Genomic DNA, 17689 nt, shown 5'->3' on the forward strand with positions numbered 1-17689 from the left:
AGAGCGTCTTACACTTTCTCAGATCCCTTTATCTTAATCCTATCCAATGCTTGTCCATCTTTATTATAGAGGGCGAATAGCAGCAACTGAAATAATCCTGAGTCAACATCTTAAATAAAGATCTGATCCACTTACAAGTAATTCCCACATCAAGTAATTCATCTCTTCCGCTGACACTTCTGTGTGTTTCCTTTTATATCTGTCGCTGTCTAATATTATAACTGTGTCACACTAATTATCTATCACTATTATAACTGTCAACCTCTAATACACACTAATTCTATGTCTTTCTCTCACATTATAACTGGCACTCTCTAATATTGTAACTGTGTCACACTGATAGTATGGCTATTGTGCTCTAATATTATACTGTAACCATCACTCTATAATACTATAACTGTCAGTCTCAAATATTAAAACTGCGTCACATTAATATTATAGCTATTACTCACGAGCATTGTAACTGTCACCCTCTAATACTATACTTGTGTCACTCTGTTATAGATGCATCACTGTTTAATATTATAATTATCTGTCAGTCTCATAATGTAATGGTGTCACACTCTGTTATAATATCACACTCTAGTGTTATAATTGCAACAATCTCAAATGTTATTCCTGAATCCCTCTTTAATATTATAGTGGCATCACTCTCAACATTATAACTGTATCACTCTGTAATGTGTTAATAGTGTCACTCTTTAATGTTAAAATGGTATTGCTCTCAAATTTATTTGTGCATCATTCTGTCATATTGTAATTGTATCACTCTTTAATGTTATCCCTTTAGCACTCTCAAATATCTTCCCTGTATTATTCTCTAATATTTTTAGCCCATCACTCCTCAGTAGTACAATTGTTTCATTCTTAAATGCTATTCCCTGTATTAATGTTATGATTGCATCACTTTCTAATATAAGATACTCTCATATTGTAATGTATCACTCTCAATTATTATCCCTGTATCACCTTCCAACGTTATAACCATTATTCTCTAATATTATTATTGCATCACTCTCTAATATTGTAAAGGAATATCTCTCTAATGTTATCTTTGCAGCAGTCTCTCATATGGCAGTCAGTCTAATCTTACTTCCCACACCCTTTAATATCCCATCCAGTCTAATCCCACTTTTCCCCTCATTCCCCACACCCTTTAATATCCCACCCATTCTAATCCTACCTCACCATCCCTCTTCACACCCTTTAATATCCCATCCAGTCTAATCCCACCCTCCCCCTCATTCCCCACACCCTTTAATATCCCATCCAGTCTAATCCCACTTTCCCCCTCATTCCCCACACCCTTTAATATCCCACCCACTCTAATTCCAATCTCCCACTCACTCCTCGCATCTTTTAATATCCCACCCAGTCTAATCCCACTCTCCTCTTCAATTTGGACACCCTTTAATATCCACCCAATCTAATGGACGTTAAGCTCACCAGTCTGTAGTTCCAAGGCAGTTCCCTGCAGCCTTTCTTAAATAATGGCACAACATCAGCCAACCTCCAATCTTTGGGCACTTCACCAGTGATTGCTGATATTACAAATGTCTCGGCTAGAGGTCCTGCAAGATCCTCCCTACCCTCCCACAAAGTCCTGGGACACACCTCAAGAGGTTCCAGAGATTTATTTACCTTAATGTAGTTTAAGACTTCCTGCACCTCTTCTACTGTAATGTGGACTCTCTTCAAGACATCACTGTCTATTTCCTCAAGTTTCCTCCCATCCATGCGTTTATTGATGATAAGCGCTCATCAGAAATTTAGGAACTCACTCATCTCTCGTGTATCCACACATAGAAGACCTTGATGATCTTTAAGAGGCAAGCTTAGAGTGGTGCTGGAAAAGCACAGCAGGTCAGGTAGCATCCAAGGAGCAGAGAATCAGCGTTTCAGGCAAAAGCCCTTCATCAGGAAAGGAGGGCTTTTGCTCAAAATGTCTATTTTCCTGCTCCTCGGATGCTGCATGACCTGCTGTGCGTTTCCAGCACCACTCTAATCTTGACCCTAATCTCCAGCATCTTCAGTATCCACCTCCGCCTAGCTGATCTTTAAGAGGTCTATTCTCTCCCTAGTTATGCTTTTGCCCTTCATGTACATGTAGATTTTCTTTGGATTCTCCTTTACCTTATCTGCCAAAGCCATCCCATGTCCCTGATTAGCTCTCCTGCTTTATCTCTTAAGTGTACTTCAACTTCCTCTATACTCCTCAAGGAATTCCACCTGCCTATACATGTCAAATGCCTCCTTCTTTTTCTTCACCGGAGCCTCAATAACTCTAGTCACCCAAGGTTCCCTACTCCTGTCGGCTTTACCCTTCACTCCAACAGGAACATGCTGGCCTTGAACCCTCATTAACTCACTTTTGAAAGCCTCCCACTGACCAGACATCCCTTTGCCTGTAAAGAGCCTCCCCAATCAATGTTTCATAATTCCTATCTAAGACCAGCAAAATCCACCTTGCCCCAATTTAGAATTTAGCTTGTGGACTGACCTTTCCTTTTCCATAGTTGTTTTAAAACTAATGGAATTGTGGTCTCTGGTTCTAAAGTGCTCTCCCACTAACACGCCTGTCCCTCACCCTACCTGATTTCCAAGGAGGAGGTCATGTTTGCCCCTTCTCTAGGCCATCTACATACTGCATGAGAAGTTCTTCCTGAACACACTTAACAAATTTCAATCCATCCAAGCCTTTAATGCTGTGGCAGTCCTGGTTGATGGTAGGAAAGATAAAATTACCTACTATTACAACCCTATTATTCTTGTAGTTGTGGTCTCCTTACATATCTGATCCTCAATCTCCTGCTGACTAATAGGGGGGCCTATAGTACAATACTATCAAAATGATCTCTCCCTTTTTATTCCTTAGTTCTACCCATATAAACTCAGTGGACGATCCCTCAAGAATCTCTTCTCTTGGTACTGTTTTGATGTTCTCCCTAATCAAAAATGCAACTTTCCCTCCTGTCTTGCCTCCCCTTCTATCCTTCCTATAGTATCTGTACCCTCGGACATTGAGCTGCCAGTCCTGTGCCTTCCTCAGCCATGTTTCTGCAATAGTTTTAATATCCCAGTCCCATGTATATCCATCCATGCCTGAATTCATTTTGCATTTCAATAAAGAAGCTGAATTTTGTTGAATTTCTGCAGTGCATCTTGTAGATAGTACACACTGCTGCCAATCAAGTGGGTTGTTTTATCCTGGATGGTGTCAAACTTCTCGAGCATCTTTGGAGCTGCACTAATCGAGGCAAGTGAGGAGTATTCCATCCCACTCCTGACTTGTGCCTTGTAGACCGTGGACAGGCTTTTGGGAGTCAGGGGTTGACTTACTCGCTGCAATATTCCTAGCCTCTGACCTAATCTTTCAGCCACTGTATTTAAAAAAGGAGTCCAGTTCAGTTTCTGTGGGGAATTCAGAGATGGTAAGAATGTCAAGGGAAGCAGGTAACATTCTCTCTGGTTGGAGATGGTCATTGCCTGGCTATTGTGCTGTTTGCAGTCATCAGCCCAAGACTAAATGTTCTCCAGGTCTTGTGTGTATGAATAGCTTTGGTATCCAAGGCGTCGCGAATGGTGCTGAACATTGTGCAAACATCAGTGAAGATCCTTGCTTCTGATCTTACAATGGAGGGAAGGTCATTGACGAAGTTGCCGCATTTGGTTGGGTCTAAGGAACTCCTGCAGAGATAACCTGGAGGTGAGATGACCGTTTGGCCCAGGGAAACCCAACTTTGTGAAAGGTATGGTTCTGAATTAAGATCAAGTGCCATTAGGAGAATAGGAAAGGGATAGTGATCATCATGTGATTGACGTCAAAAAGCTCCAGACATAATGAAGTAAAAGGAGAACATCTAAAAGATTTGGAGAAACAGAAGCAGGAGAGGTAACAGAAATCTGTGATCAAAAATGCACCAAAAGAATACATTGCAAGTGATTCGAAACATGCATTTGTCAAGTAACCTAAAAATCCCAGGGCAATGAAGTGCAATCGTTTTAGCACCATAAGCTAATGAATCATCACAATTAAATGATCTTTAAAATATAACAGAGATAAATAATATTACTTTTTGAAGCCGAAATTGGTGAAATGCAGTCTGATGAAGAGGTACACAATACGAGGTTGACTGAGTGATTGGAAACAAAATATCTGGTGTGTGGTTGATTGCAAATAGGGCAGAAGGTCCATATTGGAGTTTCCCAGTGACTGGATTGAGGATTTCTCCCTTTTTTCTGATAAATGTTAGCAACCAGATTTGGGTATGCGCAGGGCAGAATTTAGATACAACAGGTGACACAAACTTTGATGCATTGTGAACTATGAGTAGAATACAGGTCGTTCTGATATAATGCGATAGCTGTTTTCCTCTGCAACCTCATGCTTTAGAAAACTCTGCTATGGAAAACTGTAATAGCAAATTACAGTATAGAAGATCACTAATAGAAGATAGCTATACCCATTCAGTAGGAAGTTTGTGTTATCGAAACAACGTCCATGGTTCATCAATCATATTATAGCCAATTCGTGCTGATGAAACACGCATTATAGCAGAACAACCTGTAATCATAAACTTCAAGAGGACATAGGCAAACACTAGAACAAATGAAATTTAACACAGTGAAATGAGAAGTGATATATTTTGATGGGAAGAATGAGGAGAGGCTGTATGAAATAATTGGTGTTATTTTATAAGGTGGCGGTGCCAATGTTGGACTAGGGTGGATAAAGTTAAAAATCACACACCACCAGGTTATGGTCCAACAGGTTTATTTGGAAGAACTAGCTTTCGGAGTGCTGCTCCTTCATCAGAGCAGCATTCTAAAAGCTAGTGCTTCCAAATAGACCTGTTGGACTATAACCTGGTGTTGTGCAATTTTTAACTTTGTTATTTTATAGGCTGTGCAGGATTGGATTACTTGCATACAAATCATAGTAATCTGAGGATTTAATTAAGAAGGAATATATGTTCCTGGACTTTATACCTAGGAACGTAGAGTACAAAAGCAAAAAGGTTATGATAAAGCTTTATAAAGTTTAATATTGTGCCTCATTTTGTAAAATGCACTTTTGGAAGAATATGAAGGCTTTCAAGAGAATGCAGCGAAGACCTACAGTGGGTCCAGGGATGAGGAACTGTGGTTATGAAGATAGATACAATGCCTCTACTTCCCCACGAGGCTAAGGCAACTTTGTATATCCGTAAAGATTCTTAGCAATTGTTATAGATGTACCATAGAAAGCATTCCATCTGGATCCATCACAGCTTGATATGGCAACTGCTCTGCCCTGGACCGTAAGAAATTACAGAGAGTTGCGAACACAACCCAGTCCATCACACATGCCAACCTCCCATCATTGACTCCATCTACACTTACCACTGCTTCAGAAAGACAGCCAACATAGTCAAATGCCCCTCCCACACCGGTTATCTCTTCCAACCTCTTCTGTCAGGCAGAAGATACAAAAGCTTAAACACATTTACCAACAGATTCAAGAACAACTTCTTCTCCACTGTTATTTGACTTATGAACGGACCTCTCAAATTTTAAATTTAATGTTGATCTGGCTCTCTGTGCACCTTCTCTGCAGCCATATTTCTTGCTCTGTTATATTACCCTAATGCACTTTGCGTGGTATGATCTACCTGCACAGCACGCAAAACAAAACTTTTCACTGCACCTAGGTACATGTGACAATAATGAATCAAATCAAATCAAAAGATTTTGTTGAGATGTTCAAAATCAGGAGGGGTCTGGACTGAGTAGATAGAGAGAAACTGTTTCCACAGAGATTGAGAATCAAACAGCACCAATTTCAACTTACAGGACACTGTTTATTTTTTCTGTCTGCTAATGAAGGCCTTCTGGAATGTAACTAAGAGTTATTGAAAGATTTTTTTTCACTTGCGGTTACGACTTTCAGGAACTCAAGCCCGTCTTTAAGTTAGGACGCCTTGTCATTGGCTATAGAACCAAAGGTGACATAAGGAAAACCTTAAGTTGCATAGTTAGAATCTGGAATGTGTTACCTGGAAATGGGCTAGAGGCAGATTCAATCATGGCCTTCAGAAACTGTAGCAGAGATACAGGGAAGGGCAGGGGAGTGAGGCAAGCTCTTGTAAACAGCTGTCACAGAAATGATAGACCAATGGCCTCCTTCTGTGCTGTAATTTCTCTGTGATTCTACTCTCTCAGTGTAGTGCTCGAGATTAGCACGATTTAGAGGGTAGGCCATAACTGGGTTCAAATGAAAGTCGGAGCTGAGGGAGGAGATCAGCAAAGGGGTTGATAGAGTTGGGGTTGGAGGACGTGGAGGATGATGGAGAAGGGGATACCGGGGGATAGGTGAGTGGGAGAAGGATGAGTGAGGATGATGGGAAAGGGAGTTGGGAGGAAATAGAAGGAGACATAGTGCACAGAGCAAAAGGGAGAAAGAAGATAAGAATGAGGGAGTGAAGAACACATTGGGTGACATTCAAGTATGAATAAAAGATTATCACATTTCCACCTGTGGGAGTGACAGGCAGTAAAATATTTATGTTCTTAAATGGGGGTTGTGTAGACAATGCTGATCCACATCACTTTTACAATATAGTTGGCACATGAATGTTTATATATGCACACAATACATTCAACACAGAACTAACAGTTAAACAGAATATTGAGATAGAAATGTTGGCAAATTGCACTAAAAAGTACACTATCTATAACAAGAGCAAAATACTGCAAAAATCTCAAAGTATTAGCAGTAAGTCTGAAATCTAAGTAAAAATAGAAAATGCTGGAGAAACTCAGCAGGTCCAGGGAGAGACAGAAACAGAGTTAACATTTTGTTCATCATCTACAACTTTGTCTATAATCTTGCAGGGAACAGCTACCAATATAAACATACAGAAAACAAATGAACCGTCAGACAAAACTCTCCCTTAGGCTTGTGTTCATTTTTGGATGTCCAGGTGAAAGATCACTCTTCCCTCGAATTTTTCATAGGGGTTGTCATTAATGATTCCTGGTCCATTAATCTTGCACTGAATTTCAAAGTGTCTGTTCCTTTTCAGACTCAGGAATTTGACTGCAACTAACGGGTTGGTGTAGTTTGGCTGTAAGGAACAACATTGCTCATTATATTTGATTGGCAAAGGGGCAGGAGAAAAAGCATCCGCAAGTCCTTTGGAGGTTATCAAGACTCCATACCTGGGGTTGTCTCCCATAGTAAGGAAAGTACGACAGGTCATAGGTACCATTCTCAGGATAAAATACCACATCTCCAATACTCTCTGGGTAGGCATGCTGTCAGTAGAAAACAGAAACTTTTGATTAAAATTGATTGATTACAACTTGAAAAGGGAATGAAGTTATTTTTGAGGTATGGGATTTACATAGGGATAGAGTTATACAGCATGGAAACAGACCCTTCAGCCCAACTCATCCATGCCAACCAGATATCCTAAATTAATCTAGTCCCATTTACCAGCATTTGCCCCATATCCCTCTATACTCTTCCTATTCATGTACCCATCCAGATGCCTTTTAAATGTTGTAATTGTACCAGCCTCCACCACTTCCTCATTCCATAAACGCAACACCCTCTGCATGAAAAGGTCACCCCTTTTAAATCTTTCCCCTCTCACTTTAAACCCATCTCCCCAGTGTTGGACTCCCCTACCCTGGGAAAAAGACTTTGGCTATTCACCCTTGATAAGAAAGGCCGATGGGCCGAGGAGTGGCAGATAAAGTTTAATTTAGATAAATGTCAGGTGTTGCATTTTGGTAAGGCAAGCCAGAGCATAACTTATACAGTTAATGGTAACGTCCCGAGGAGTGTTGCCTAACATAGAAACTTTGGGGTGCAGGTGCATAGTCCCTTGAAAGTGGAGTCAAAAGTAGATAGGATAGTGAAGAAAGCAGTTGGCACATTTTCCTTTATTGGTCAGTGCATTGAGTATAGGAGCTGGGATGTCATGCTGCGGCTGTACAGGACATTGGTTCGGCTGCTTTTGGAATACTGCATTCAATACTGCTTTCCTTGCTATAGGAAGGATGTTGTATATCTATTCTGAATCCTTTCAAGTTTAACAAGGATATTGCTGAGGTTGGATCATTTGAGCTATAGGGAGAGGCTGAGTAGACCGGGGCTATTTTCCCTGGAGCGTCAGAAGCTGAGGAGGTGACCTTATAGAGGTTTATAAAATCATCCGGTGAATAGCCAAGGTCTAACAGCCAAGAGGCTGAGGGATGTCGAGGTAGTTTATAATTCCCATATGCAGGGCCGTAGAAACTTGGCCAGTATTCTTTAGTGCAAGCAGTATGTCCTCAACTGTAAATTGGTCACATACATTGTATGGGGGGCATGCTCACTGGGAGAATGGAATCCAAGTAGCAATGGACAAAAAAACAGAATAGGATTCACTTCACAGATAATAATGGCATTGGATTCAGAGCATTTATAAAGTTCTAGTTAGGCTCCTACCAGCGAGTCCACATTTTTGAAAGGGCATGAGGGTCCTTGAGTTGTGCAGAGTGGATTAACCAGAGAGGTTTGGGGATTAGATTAGATTACTTACAGTGTGGAAACAGGCCCTTCGGCCCAACAAGTCCACACCGACCCTCTGAAGTGCAACCCACCCACCCCACACTCTGAGCAATTTAGCATGGCCAATTCACCTAACCTGCACATTTTTGGACCGTGGGAGGAAACCGGAGGAAACCCATGCAGACATGGGGAGAACGTGCAAACTCCACACAGTCAGTCGCCTGAGGCGGGAATTGAACCCGGGTCTCTGACGCTGTGAGGCAGCAGTGCTAACCACTGTTCCACTGTGCTGCCTAGGAATGAGGGATTTTAGTGACAAGATTGGGTTAGATAAACCTGGGTACTTTGTGTGTCAGAGCAAAAGAGATTGGAGGAGATTTAGCTAAGGTGTAAAAGATTAGGGCAGGCTTGGATAGAAAGAAAAGTTGTTTCAGTTAGGTGATAGAACAAGGACTGGACTACACAGATTTAAGGTCTTGGGTAAGCTATGAGGTAGATGTGAGAAGCTTGGTGACAGTGAAGGTGGTGGAGATGGACACCTTGAAGGTTTCATATCAAATTAGATGGACACTTGAAGAAAATAGATTTGCAGGACTCCAGGAGGGAGTGGGATTGGCTGTGTAAAGGGTCGGCAGAGCCTCAAATAAGCCAAATGCTTCTATCTGTGCCATAATGACTCTCTGCCCAATGCATGAAACACTTTAAAGTTGAGGTCTGAGGAACTGGTCAAAGGCAAATTCTTGGCGTGAAGCAATTACCCTGATCTTTACCAAAATGCCGAGATAATAAGAGCAAGGTCACTGAATCAACCAGGGATGTTACTTCTACAACAATACCCTATGGAGCGGTAAGTTCACTATTCGCAGCATAGAGAGATCTCAGCAAGTAACTGACAAACTACTGAGCGTCCTTAGTGAGCAACCCGAAAGCAAATGTTGCAGGGACACAGCAGGAGTTGGACTGGTTTGATCTCAACTTGACTGAGAATTGAAATTGCCTCAGGTCTAATGATCACAGCATTCAGAATGGTTCATGCTTTGCTTGGAAACAGTTACGACGTGGGCAACTTATCATCGCTTCTGATGTGTCAGCTCAACCTTCTGAGGAAACAAATGTTTGACAACCAGGATCACCAGACTTTAATGGGAATAATAAGGATACTCCGTGGAAAATAAGAATCTGAATGCGGCAGGCGAGCCAACAGGTCTTAGGGTACAGATTTACAAATCATAATCTGTAGCAGATCGATTAACAAAACCATATTGAGAGAAAACAGACCCCTCCATTGCTAGAGGAAGAGAACTGAAAAACAGAGCTGTGGTGAGTGTGATATTGAAGCTGCATTTGATTGAGTCTGACATCAAGGTGCTCTGCAAAACTGGAACTAATGGGAATCGGGGGAAAGCTCTCTCCACTGGGTGGAGTCATACTCGGGTCTAATTCCCCAAAGGTGGCAGCAGGAAGCTCACAAGGAAACGGGAATTTTGCTGTGATAATGCTCGACTGTGAAGTGAAAGTAGCTCTCGGATTAAGTATATCAGCTTTTAAATTTACATGTCGAATCCCTAACCCTTGATGGACAGTTGCTTCCTGACCATTGGCACTCACCAGAACACCGCATGTAACATTTAGGGTGGTTCCATTTCCAGGCAAATAGTTGATAATCTGCAAGTTCAAACAGAAACCAATTAGTTCAACTTCATTGTATTTTAGATTATCATTGAGCTATGTCACATTTCATGTGTTCCAGCTGCTTAATTTGGCCACTTAGGAGCCATGGTTCAGTTGGTACTACTTTACCCTCCATGTACAAAGAGCTCGAATCATAGTAAATTCAAGGAGGCCATTTAGGGCTTTTGCCTGAAACGTTGATTTTCCTGCTCCTTGGATGCTGCCTGACCTGCTGTGCTTTTCCAGCACCACTCTAATCTTGACTCTAACCTCCAGCATCTGCAGTATCCACCTCCGCCCATTTAACCCATTGCACCAGTTGTGATGATACTATGGCTTTGAGGTGCAGTTTGTCCTTTTTTTCTGATGAATAAAGGCTGTAACAGAGGTACCAGTCAGTCTGCTCCAAAGCCAATAAAGTACAAATGAATGGATGAGTGTCAAGCTCCCATATAACCAAGCCTTTTAGATTTGGTTTTCAGTCACAGTTACTAAGGTCTTGAAGCTGGATGTACTTCCTTTCTCTGTTAAAGCTAAAAGCTGGGGGATCTCTTGCTGCTGCTGGAATTGCCTGTGAGACAATCTATTTTACTGAATTTGCCTTTGCCAAGGATATGTTTATGGGATGTTACCATGGAATCCCTACTGTATGGAAACAGGCCCTTCAGCCCAACAAGTCCACACCGACCCTCGGAAGAGTATCCCACACAAACCCATTCCTCTACATTTACCCCTGACTAATGCACACACTCCTGAACACCACGGACAATTTTAGCATGGCCAATCCACCTAGCCTGTACATCTTTGGACTGTGGGAGGAAACCGGAGCATCCGGAGAAAACCCACGCAGACATGGGGAGAATGTGCAAACTCCACACGGACAGTTGCTTGAGGCTGGAATCGAACCTGGGTCCCTGATGCTGTGAGGCAGCAGCGCTAACCACTGAGCCACCTTGTCATAGAGTCCCTACAGCATGGAGCCACTATGCCATCCCTATATTGGAACAGTTATCGTTTAGTAGTTAAATAATCTCTTTCTCTGTTAAGTTTTCCAACAGAGTTAATTTATTCCAATTTTTCTTTCTTTTGTTGTATTTTAACTGTAGTGTATGAATAAAGTGTGTTTTGGTTCAAGACTGGTAGTTTGACCAATTTAATCCAGAACGCAACGCCTGGCACTTGCCTTTAAAATAAGAAATAGTTAGGGTCTAGGCTACACATTCTGAGGGATTTTGGTCTAGTCCATAACATTGTTCCAGCCTAGTACACCACATTTCAAATCTCTTTAGATATTTATTCAATTTTCTTTTGAAAGTCATGACGAGAACTGACTTTGCCACATACTCTCAGGTAGTGCACATTCCAGACAGTAACCACTTGCTGCATTAAAACTGTTTTTTTTCTCATGTCGGTTTTGCACCTTGTGCCAATCATCTTTGTCAATGATCCATCCACCAATGGAACAGTCTCCCTCTCAGGCTACCCTCTTCAGATTTTGAACACTTCCTCCTATCAAACCTCCTCTTAATCCTCTCCTCTCCGGGGAAACCAGCCGCAGCTTCTCCAACCAATCCACACAATTGAGGTTCCTCATCCACTGAACCATTCTCCTGAATCTTTATTGCACCCAGTCTAATACTTACAAATTCTTCTCAAAGATTGGTGCCCAGAACTGGATATCATACTCTATTACAGCCAAATCAATACCCTTATATGGGTTTATCATAACTTCATTGCTTTTGCAGTCTGCACCCATATTTGTAAAATCCAGGCTCCTTTAAAGATATTTATCACTTTCTCAAACTGCCTTGTCACTTACATTTCTTCATCCTGTTTAAAACAGTACCCTTTATTTTATATCTTCTCTCCCTGTTCTTGCAACAAAATCAATACCTTCTCTACATTATATTTTATATATTTAAGAACAGCTTCTTCCCCACTGTTATCAGACTTTTTAATGGACGTCTTTAGTATTGGTGCTGATCTCTCTCTCTGCACCTTTTCGGCAGCTGTATCCTGCATGCTTTTCTGTTACCCTGATGCACTTGTATAGTACAGTCTGCCTGTGAAGCATTTCACACAACCCCTTTCTGTGCACCTTGGTCTACATGACAGTAGTAAATCAAACCAAATATTAAATTGAATCTGCCACATGCCCACCTACTCCATCAGGCTATGAGTGAAGTCCTTTTAAAATTGATGCCGCTCATGCTTAGGGTTCACAAGTGCTATCTGCAAATTTTGAAATAATGCACCATACACCCATTCTAAGTCATCGATAGAGATTTTAAAAAGAGGTCCTTATACTAGGGGAGCTATTATTTAAAGTTTCTCCAATCCAAAAAAACAACCCATTCACCACTGGAGCAGCGGCAATGGGCTAGTGGCATTATTGGTAGACTATTAATCTAGAAACTCAGCTAATGCTCTGGGGACCTGGGTGTGAATCCTGCCACAGCGGATGATGGAATTTGAATTCAGTTTCACAAAGAACCTGGTGTTAAGGATCTACTGATGACCACCAAACTATTGTGGATTGTCGGAAAATCCATCTGGCATCTTTAGGGAAAGACTCTGCCATCCTTACTTGGTCTGGCCGATACGTGACTGCAGACCCACAGCAATGTGGTTAACTCTCAACTCCTTCTGAAATGGCCTAATAAGCCACTCCGTTCAAGGGCTGCTGGGGACAGATGATAGATGCTGGCCAGTTAGACACACCCATAATCCCACAAGTGATTTTTTAAAAAAATTACTCTCTGCTTCCTAACATTCAGCCGAATCCACACCCACATTCTCCCTTTTATTTCAAGAGCTGTAGTCTTGCTTAATGTGTGACATTGTATCAAATACCTTTTGGAAATCCCTGTAAACTGCATTGACAGCATCACTCTTATCAATCCTCTATGTTACATAAATATAATATAGAATGTTACAGCGCAGAACAGGCCCTTCGGCCCTCGATGTTGCGCCGACCTGTGAAATTAATCTGATGCCTACCTAACCGACACCGTTCCATTATTATCCCGATGTATGTCCAATGACCGATTAAATGCCCTTAATATCCACGAGTCTACTACTGTTGCAGGCGGGCCATTCCACACCCCTCCTAATCTCTGAGTATAGAAACTACCCCTGATATCTGTCCTATATCTATCACCCCTCAATTTAAAGCTATGTCCCTCATATTAGCCTACACCATCCAAGGAAAAAGGCTCTCACTATCCACCCGATCTAACCCTCTGATTATCTTATACGTCTCGATTAAGTCACCTCTCAACCTTCTTCTCTTCAATGAAAACAATCTCATTTCCCTCAGCCTTTCCTTATAAGACCTTCCTTCCACACCTAGTTTACTAGGCAACATCATGGTAAATCTCTTCTGAATGCTTTCCAAAGCTTCCACATCCTTCCTAAAATGCGATGACCAGAACTATACGCAATACTCCAGGTGCGGTCGTACCAGGATCTTGTACCGCTGAAGCAGGACCTCTTGGCTGTGAAACTCAATCCCTCTACCAATAAGTGCCAACACACCATACGCCTTCTTAACAACCCTATCAACCTGGGTGGCAACTTTCAGGGATTTATGTACCTGGACACCGAGATCTCTCTGTTCATCTACACTACCAAGAATCTTACCATTAGCCCAGTACTCTGCATTCCTGTTACTTCTTCTTCCAAAGTGAACTACCTCACACGTTAAACTCCATTTGCCATTTCTCAGCCCAGCTCTGCATCTTATCGATGTCCCTCTGTAACCCACAACATCCTTTGGCACTATTCACAACTCTGCCCACCTTAGTGTCACCTGTAAATTTACTAACCCATCCTCTACGCCCACGGGCCTATAATTACCAGGATTGTCCCGACTCCCCTCCTTAAACAAGGGAACAACATTTGCTATCCTCCAGTTTTCTGGCACGACTCCTATCGACAATGATGACATAATGATCGAAGCCAAAGGCTCTGCCTGGCTTCCCAGAGAATCCAAGGATAAATTCCATCTGGCCCAAGGGCCCTATCTATTTTCACATCTTTCAAAATTGCTAAAACCTCCTCTTTGTCAACCTCAATCCCATCCAATCCTGTATCTCCGTATTCTCACTAACCTTGCCTTTTTCCAGTGTGAATACAGAGGAACCTCGATTATCCGAACAAGATGGGTGGACAGTATTTCATTGGGATAATTGATTATTCGGTTAGTTGATTCAATGCCTCTCCTCTGGGGCTCGGAGTTTTCTGAAGTTTCCTTTCTCCTCGCTCTGCCTGCCTTGCTCCCTCTCTCTGCCTCAGGGTTTGTTTCTCAGCAGAGATACACTTGAGTGTAAGGGACCTGCAGTATTGCTGAAGCCTCGCCCTGCCCAATCAGTACAATGGGATTGACACGGCGAGCACTTGCTGAGTCCGCTCCTTGTTCAGGAGACTAGGCAGCAGCACACCGCATAAGAGCCGTTGCCTCCTCTCTGCCCCCACCCCCGCGCTCTGTCCACCCCCCAAAACCCGTCCCCATCTGCCCCCCACCCCTGCCCCTGTCCGCGCCCCTGCCCCCTGCCCGACCCAGCTGCCCTGCTCTCCCCCACCCCCTCTCCAGGGCAGCCAGATTGGACACCAACACCAAGACTGCTGCTGCCTTTGGGGGGATGAGTCTCAAAATAGTATACACACACACACAGACACGCACACACACAGACACACACACACAGACACACACACACAAACACACACACACACACAGACACACACACACGCACATGCACGCACACAGGCACACACACGCACACACAGACACACAGACACACACAAACACATACACACAGACACACACACACACAGACACACACGCACAAACACACAGACACACGCACACACACAGACACACACACAGACACGCACACACACAGACACACAGACACACGTACACACACACACGCACACACACAGACACACGCACACACAGACACAGACACACACGCACACACACAGATACACATACACACACAGACACAGACACACACACACACACGCACACACACACACAGACACACACACAGACACACACACACACACACACACACAGTCGCATACATAACTTTTTACTGCAACGTTTTTGACAGGTTCCACCTTTGCCCTGTACAAGACAATGTTGGAGAGATTATCTGGGAAAGGAGCATTTCGGGTACACCCCTGCGCAAAACTCCAGGGAAAGTGTGGGGAGAGATAGAGCGCGGGAGGTCAGTCATTTGGCGACGGCGCCTGAGCTCCTACCAATGTCCAGGACTGTTCTCGGCAGCATTTCAGTAAAGCCGAGTTCGTTTTTAATCACTGTAAACAAAAGAGGTGGAAACACTTCATTGATGTAATGTTTCGATCGGGACCTTGAGATCTTCTCAGATAATTGATATTTAGATAATCGAGGTTCCCCTGTACTGACAAAACGTATTCATTAAGCGCTTCCCCTATGTCCTCAGATTCCACACACAACTTCCCACTACTATCTTTGATTGGCCCTAATCTTACTCCAGTCATTGTTTTATTCCTGATATACCGATAGAAGTCCTTAAGGTTTACCTCATCAATAAACATGAAAAATTGAGTTTGACATGACTTTCCCACAAATCTGTGCATAATCTGTGTTAACCATGGAACAGATTTGTGTCAGCTTTCTTTACTTAGTCTACTTTTGTCAAGTGACTATAAAATTTGCCCTGAATTATAGTTTCTAGAAGCTTCCCCAGTACCCAGGTTAAACTGATGCCCCATAATTGTCAGGCTTTTCTTTACATCCTTTAGTTTTAATTCATTCATTGCTAATCTCTAACTTAGCGAGTCCTGATTCAGCCGGAGCCAGCTCCAGCAATGCTTCCATAAGACCATTAGACAGAGGAGCAAAAATTAGGCCATTCGGCCCATTGAGTCGGCTCTGCCATTCAATCATGGCTGATACCTTTCTCAACCCCTTTCTCCCGCTTTTTCCCCATAACCCTTGATCCCCTTGACACTCTAGAACTTATCGATCTCAGTCTTAAATATACTCAATGACCCGGCCTCCACAGCCTTCTGTGGCAATGAATTCCATAGATTCACCACTCTCTGGCTGAAGAGGTTTTTCCTTATCTCCGTTTCAAAACGGTCTTCCCTTTACTCTAAGGCTGTGCCCTCGGGCCCTCGTCTCTCCTACCAATGGAAACATCTTCCCAACATCTACTCTGTCCAGGCCATTCAGTATTCTGTATTTTTCAATTAGAGTCCCTCGCATCCTTTTAGCTCTATTGACTATAGACCCAGGGTCTTCAAATGTTCCTCATATGTTAAGCTTTTCAGTCCTGGGACCATTCTCGTGAACCTCCTCTGAACACACTCCAGGGCCAGTACAGCCTTCCTGAGATATGAGGGCCAAAACTGTGCACAATACCGAAGGGTCTGTTTCCATGCTGTACATTTCTATGACTCTGTGACTCTATGTCGTCTGACCAGAGCCTTGTGGAGCCTCAGAAGCACATCCCTGATCTTATATTCAAGTCCTCTCAAAATAAAAGCCATCATTGCATTTGCCTTCCTAACTACTGGCTCAACCTACAAGTTTAACTTGAGAGAATCTTGGACAAGAACTCACAAGTCTCCTTGCACTTCATTTAGAAAAGTCTCCCCATTTAGAAAATAGCCCATGCCTCTATATTTACGACCAAAGTGCATGACCTCACACTTTCCCACCTTGTGCTCCATCTGCCACTTCTTTGCCCACTCTCCTAACCTGTCCATATCCTTCTGCAGCCTCACCACCTCCTCAAAGTTACCTGTCCCTCTACCTATGTTTGTACCATCTGTAAACTTAACCCAAATGCCCTCTGTTCCTTCATTTATATTGGTACTGTATGAAGTGAAAAATTGTGGTCCCAACACTGAGCCTTGTGGAACACATTTGTTACCAGCTGCCATCCTGAGAAGGACGCTTTTATCCCCACTCTCTGCTTTCTGCCAGACAGCCAAACTTCTAATATACAGTTGTTAAAAAAATTCTTGTCTTCTTTATACTACTATTAAAGTCTAAGTTAAGATAATTTAATATGCCCATTATCACTATTATCTGGTTCTTGTACATTTTCCTTGCATGTCTTTTCTTCCATCTCCACCCCATTAGCTGCTATTATAATATTATTGTATCGCTATTGCTCTTTAACACTAACCAAATTGATTCTATCTTTGATTCATACCGTCATAGAGTCATTCAGCACAGAAACAGATTTTTCAACCCAGCATGTCTATGTCGACCAATACTAAATTATATTAAACCCATTCACCTTTTCATTGCCTATTATACCATTGCATTTTAAGTGCTTGCCCAGATGCTTCTTCAATATTGCGAGAGGACCTTCCTCCACGACCCTGTCAGGTAGCACATCCATATTTCTATTGCCCTCTGGGTGAAACAATGTTTCCTTGGATCTCCTCTACACCATTTACTCATCACTTTAAAGT

General features: G+C 42.6%; 1 protein-coding gene across 1 annotated transcript in view; it reads right to left on the reverse strand.

Annotated features, from left to right (window-relative positions):
• Positions 1-5027: 5027 nt before the first annotated feature.
• Positions 5028-17689, reverse strand: part of LOC122555528 (potassium-transporting ATPase subunit beta-like) — a 42825-nt gene continuing 30163 nt past the window's right edge. Inside the window, exons 5-7 of the mRNA XM_043701547.2 lie at positions 10148-10204; positions 7201-7296; positions 5028-7106 (exon numbers count right to left, since the gene is read on the reverse strand). Of these exons, the coding sequence (XP_043557482.1) occupies positions 6945-7106; positions 7201-7296; positions 10148-10204 (315 nt within the window). The 3' untranslated portion in view covers positions 5028-6944. The remainder of the gene's footprint in view (positions 7107-7200; positions 7297-10147; positions 10205-17689) is intronic.

The sequence above is a fragment of the Chiloscyllium plagiosum genome, unplaced genomic scaffold (assembly GCF_037043375.1).
Source record: "Chiloscyllium plagiosum isolate Xiang-an unplaced genomic scaffold, Cpla_swu_hap1 HiC_scaffold_12, whole genome shotgun sequence".
NCBI classification, from domain to species: Eukaryota; Metazoa; Chordata; class Chondrichthyes; order Orectolobiformes; family Hemiscylliidae; genus Chiloscyllium; species Chiloscyllium plagiosum.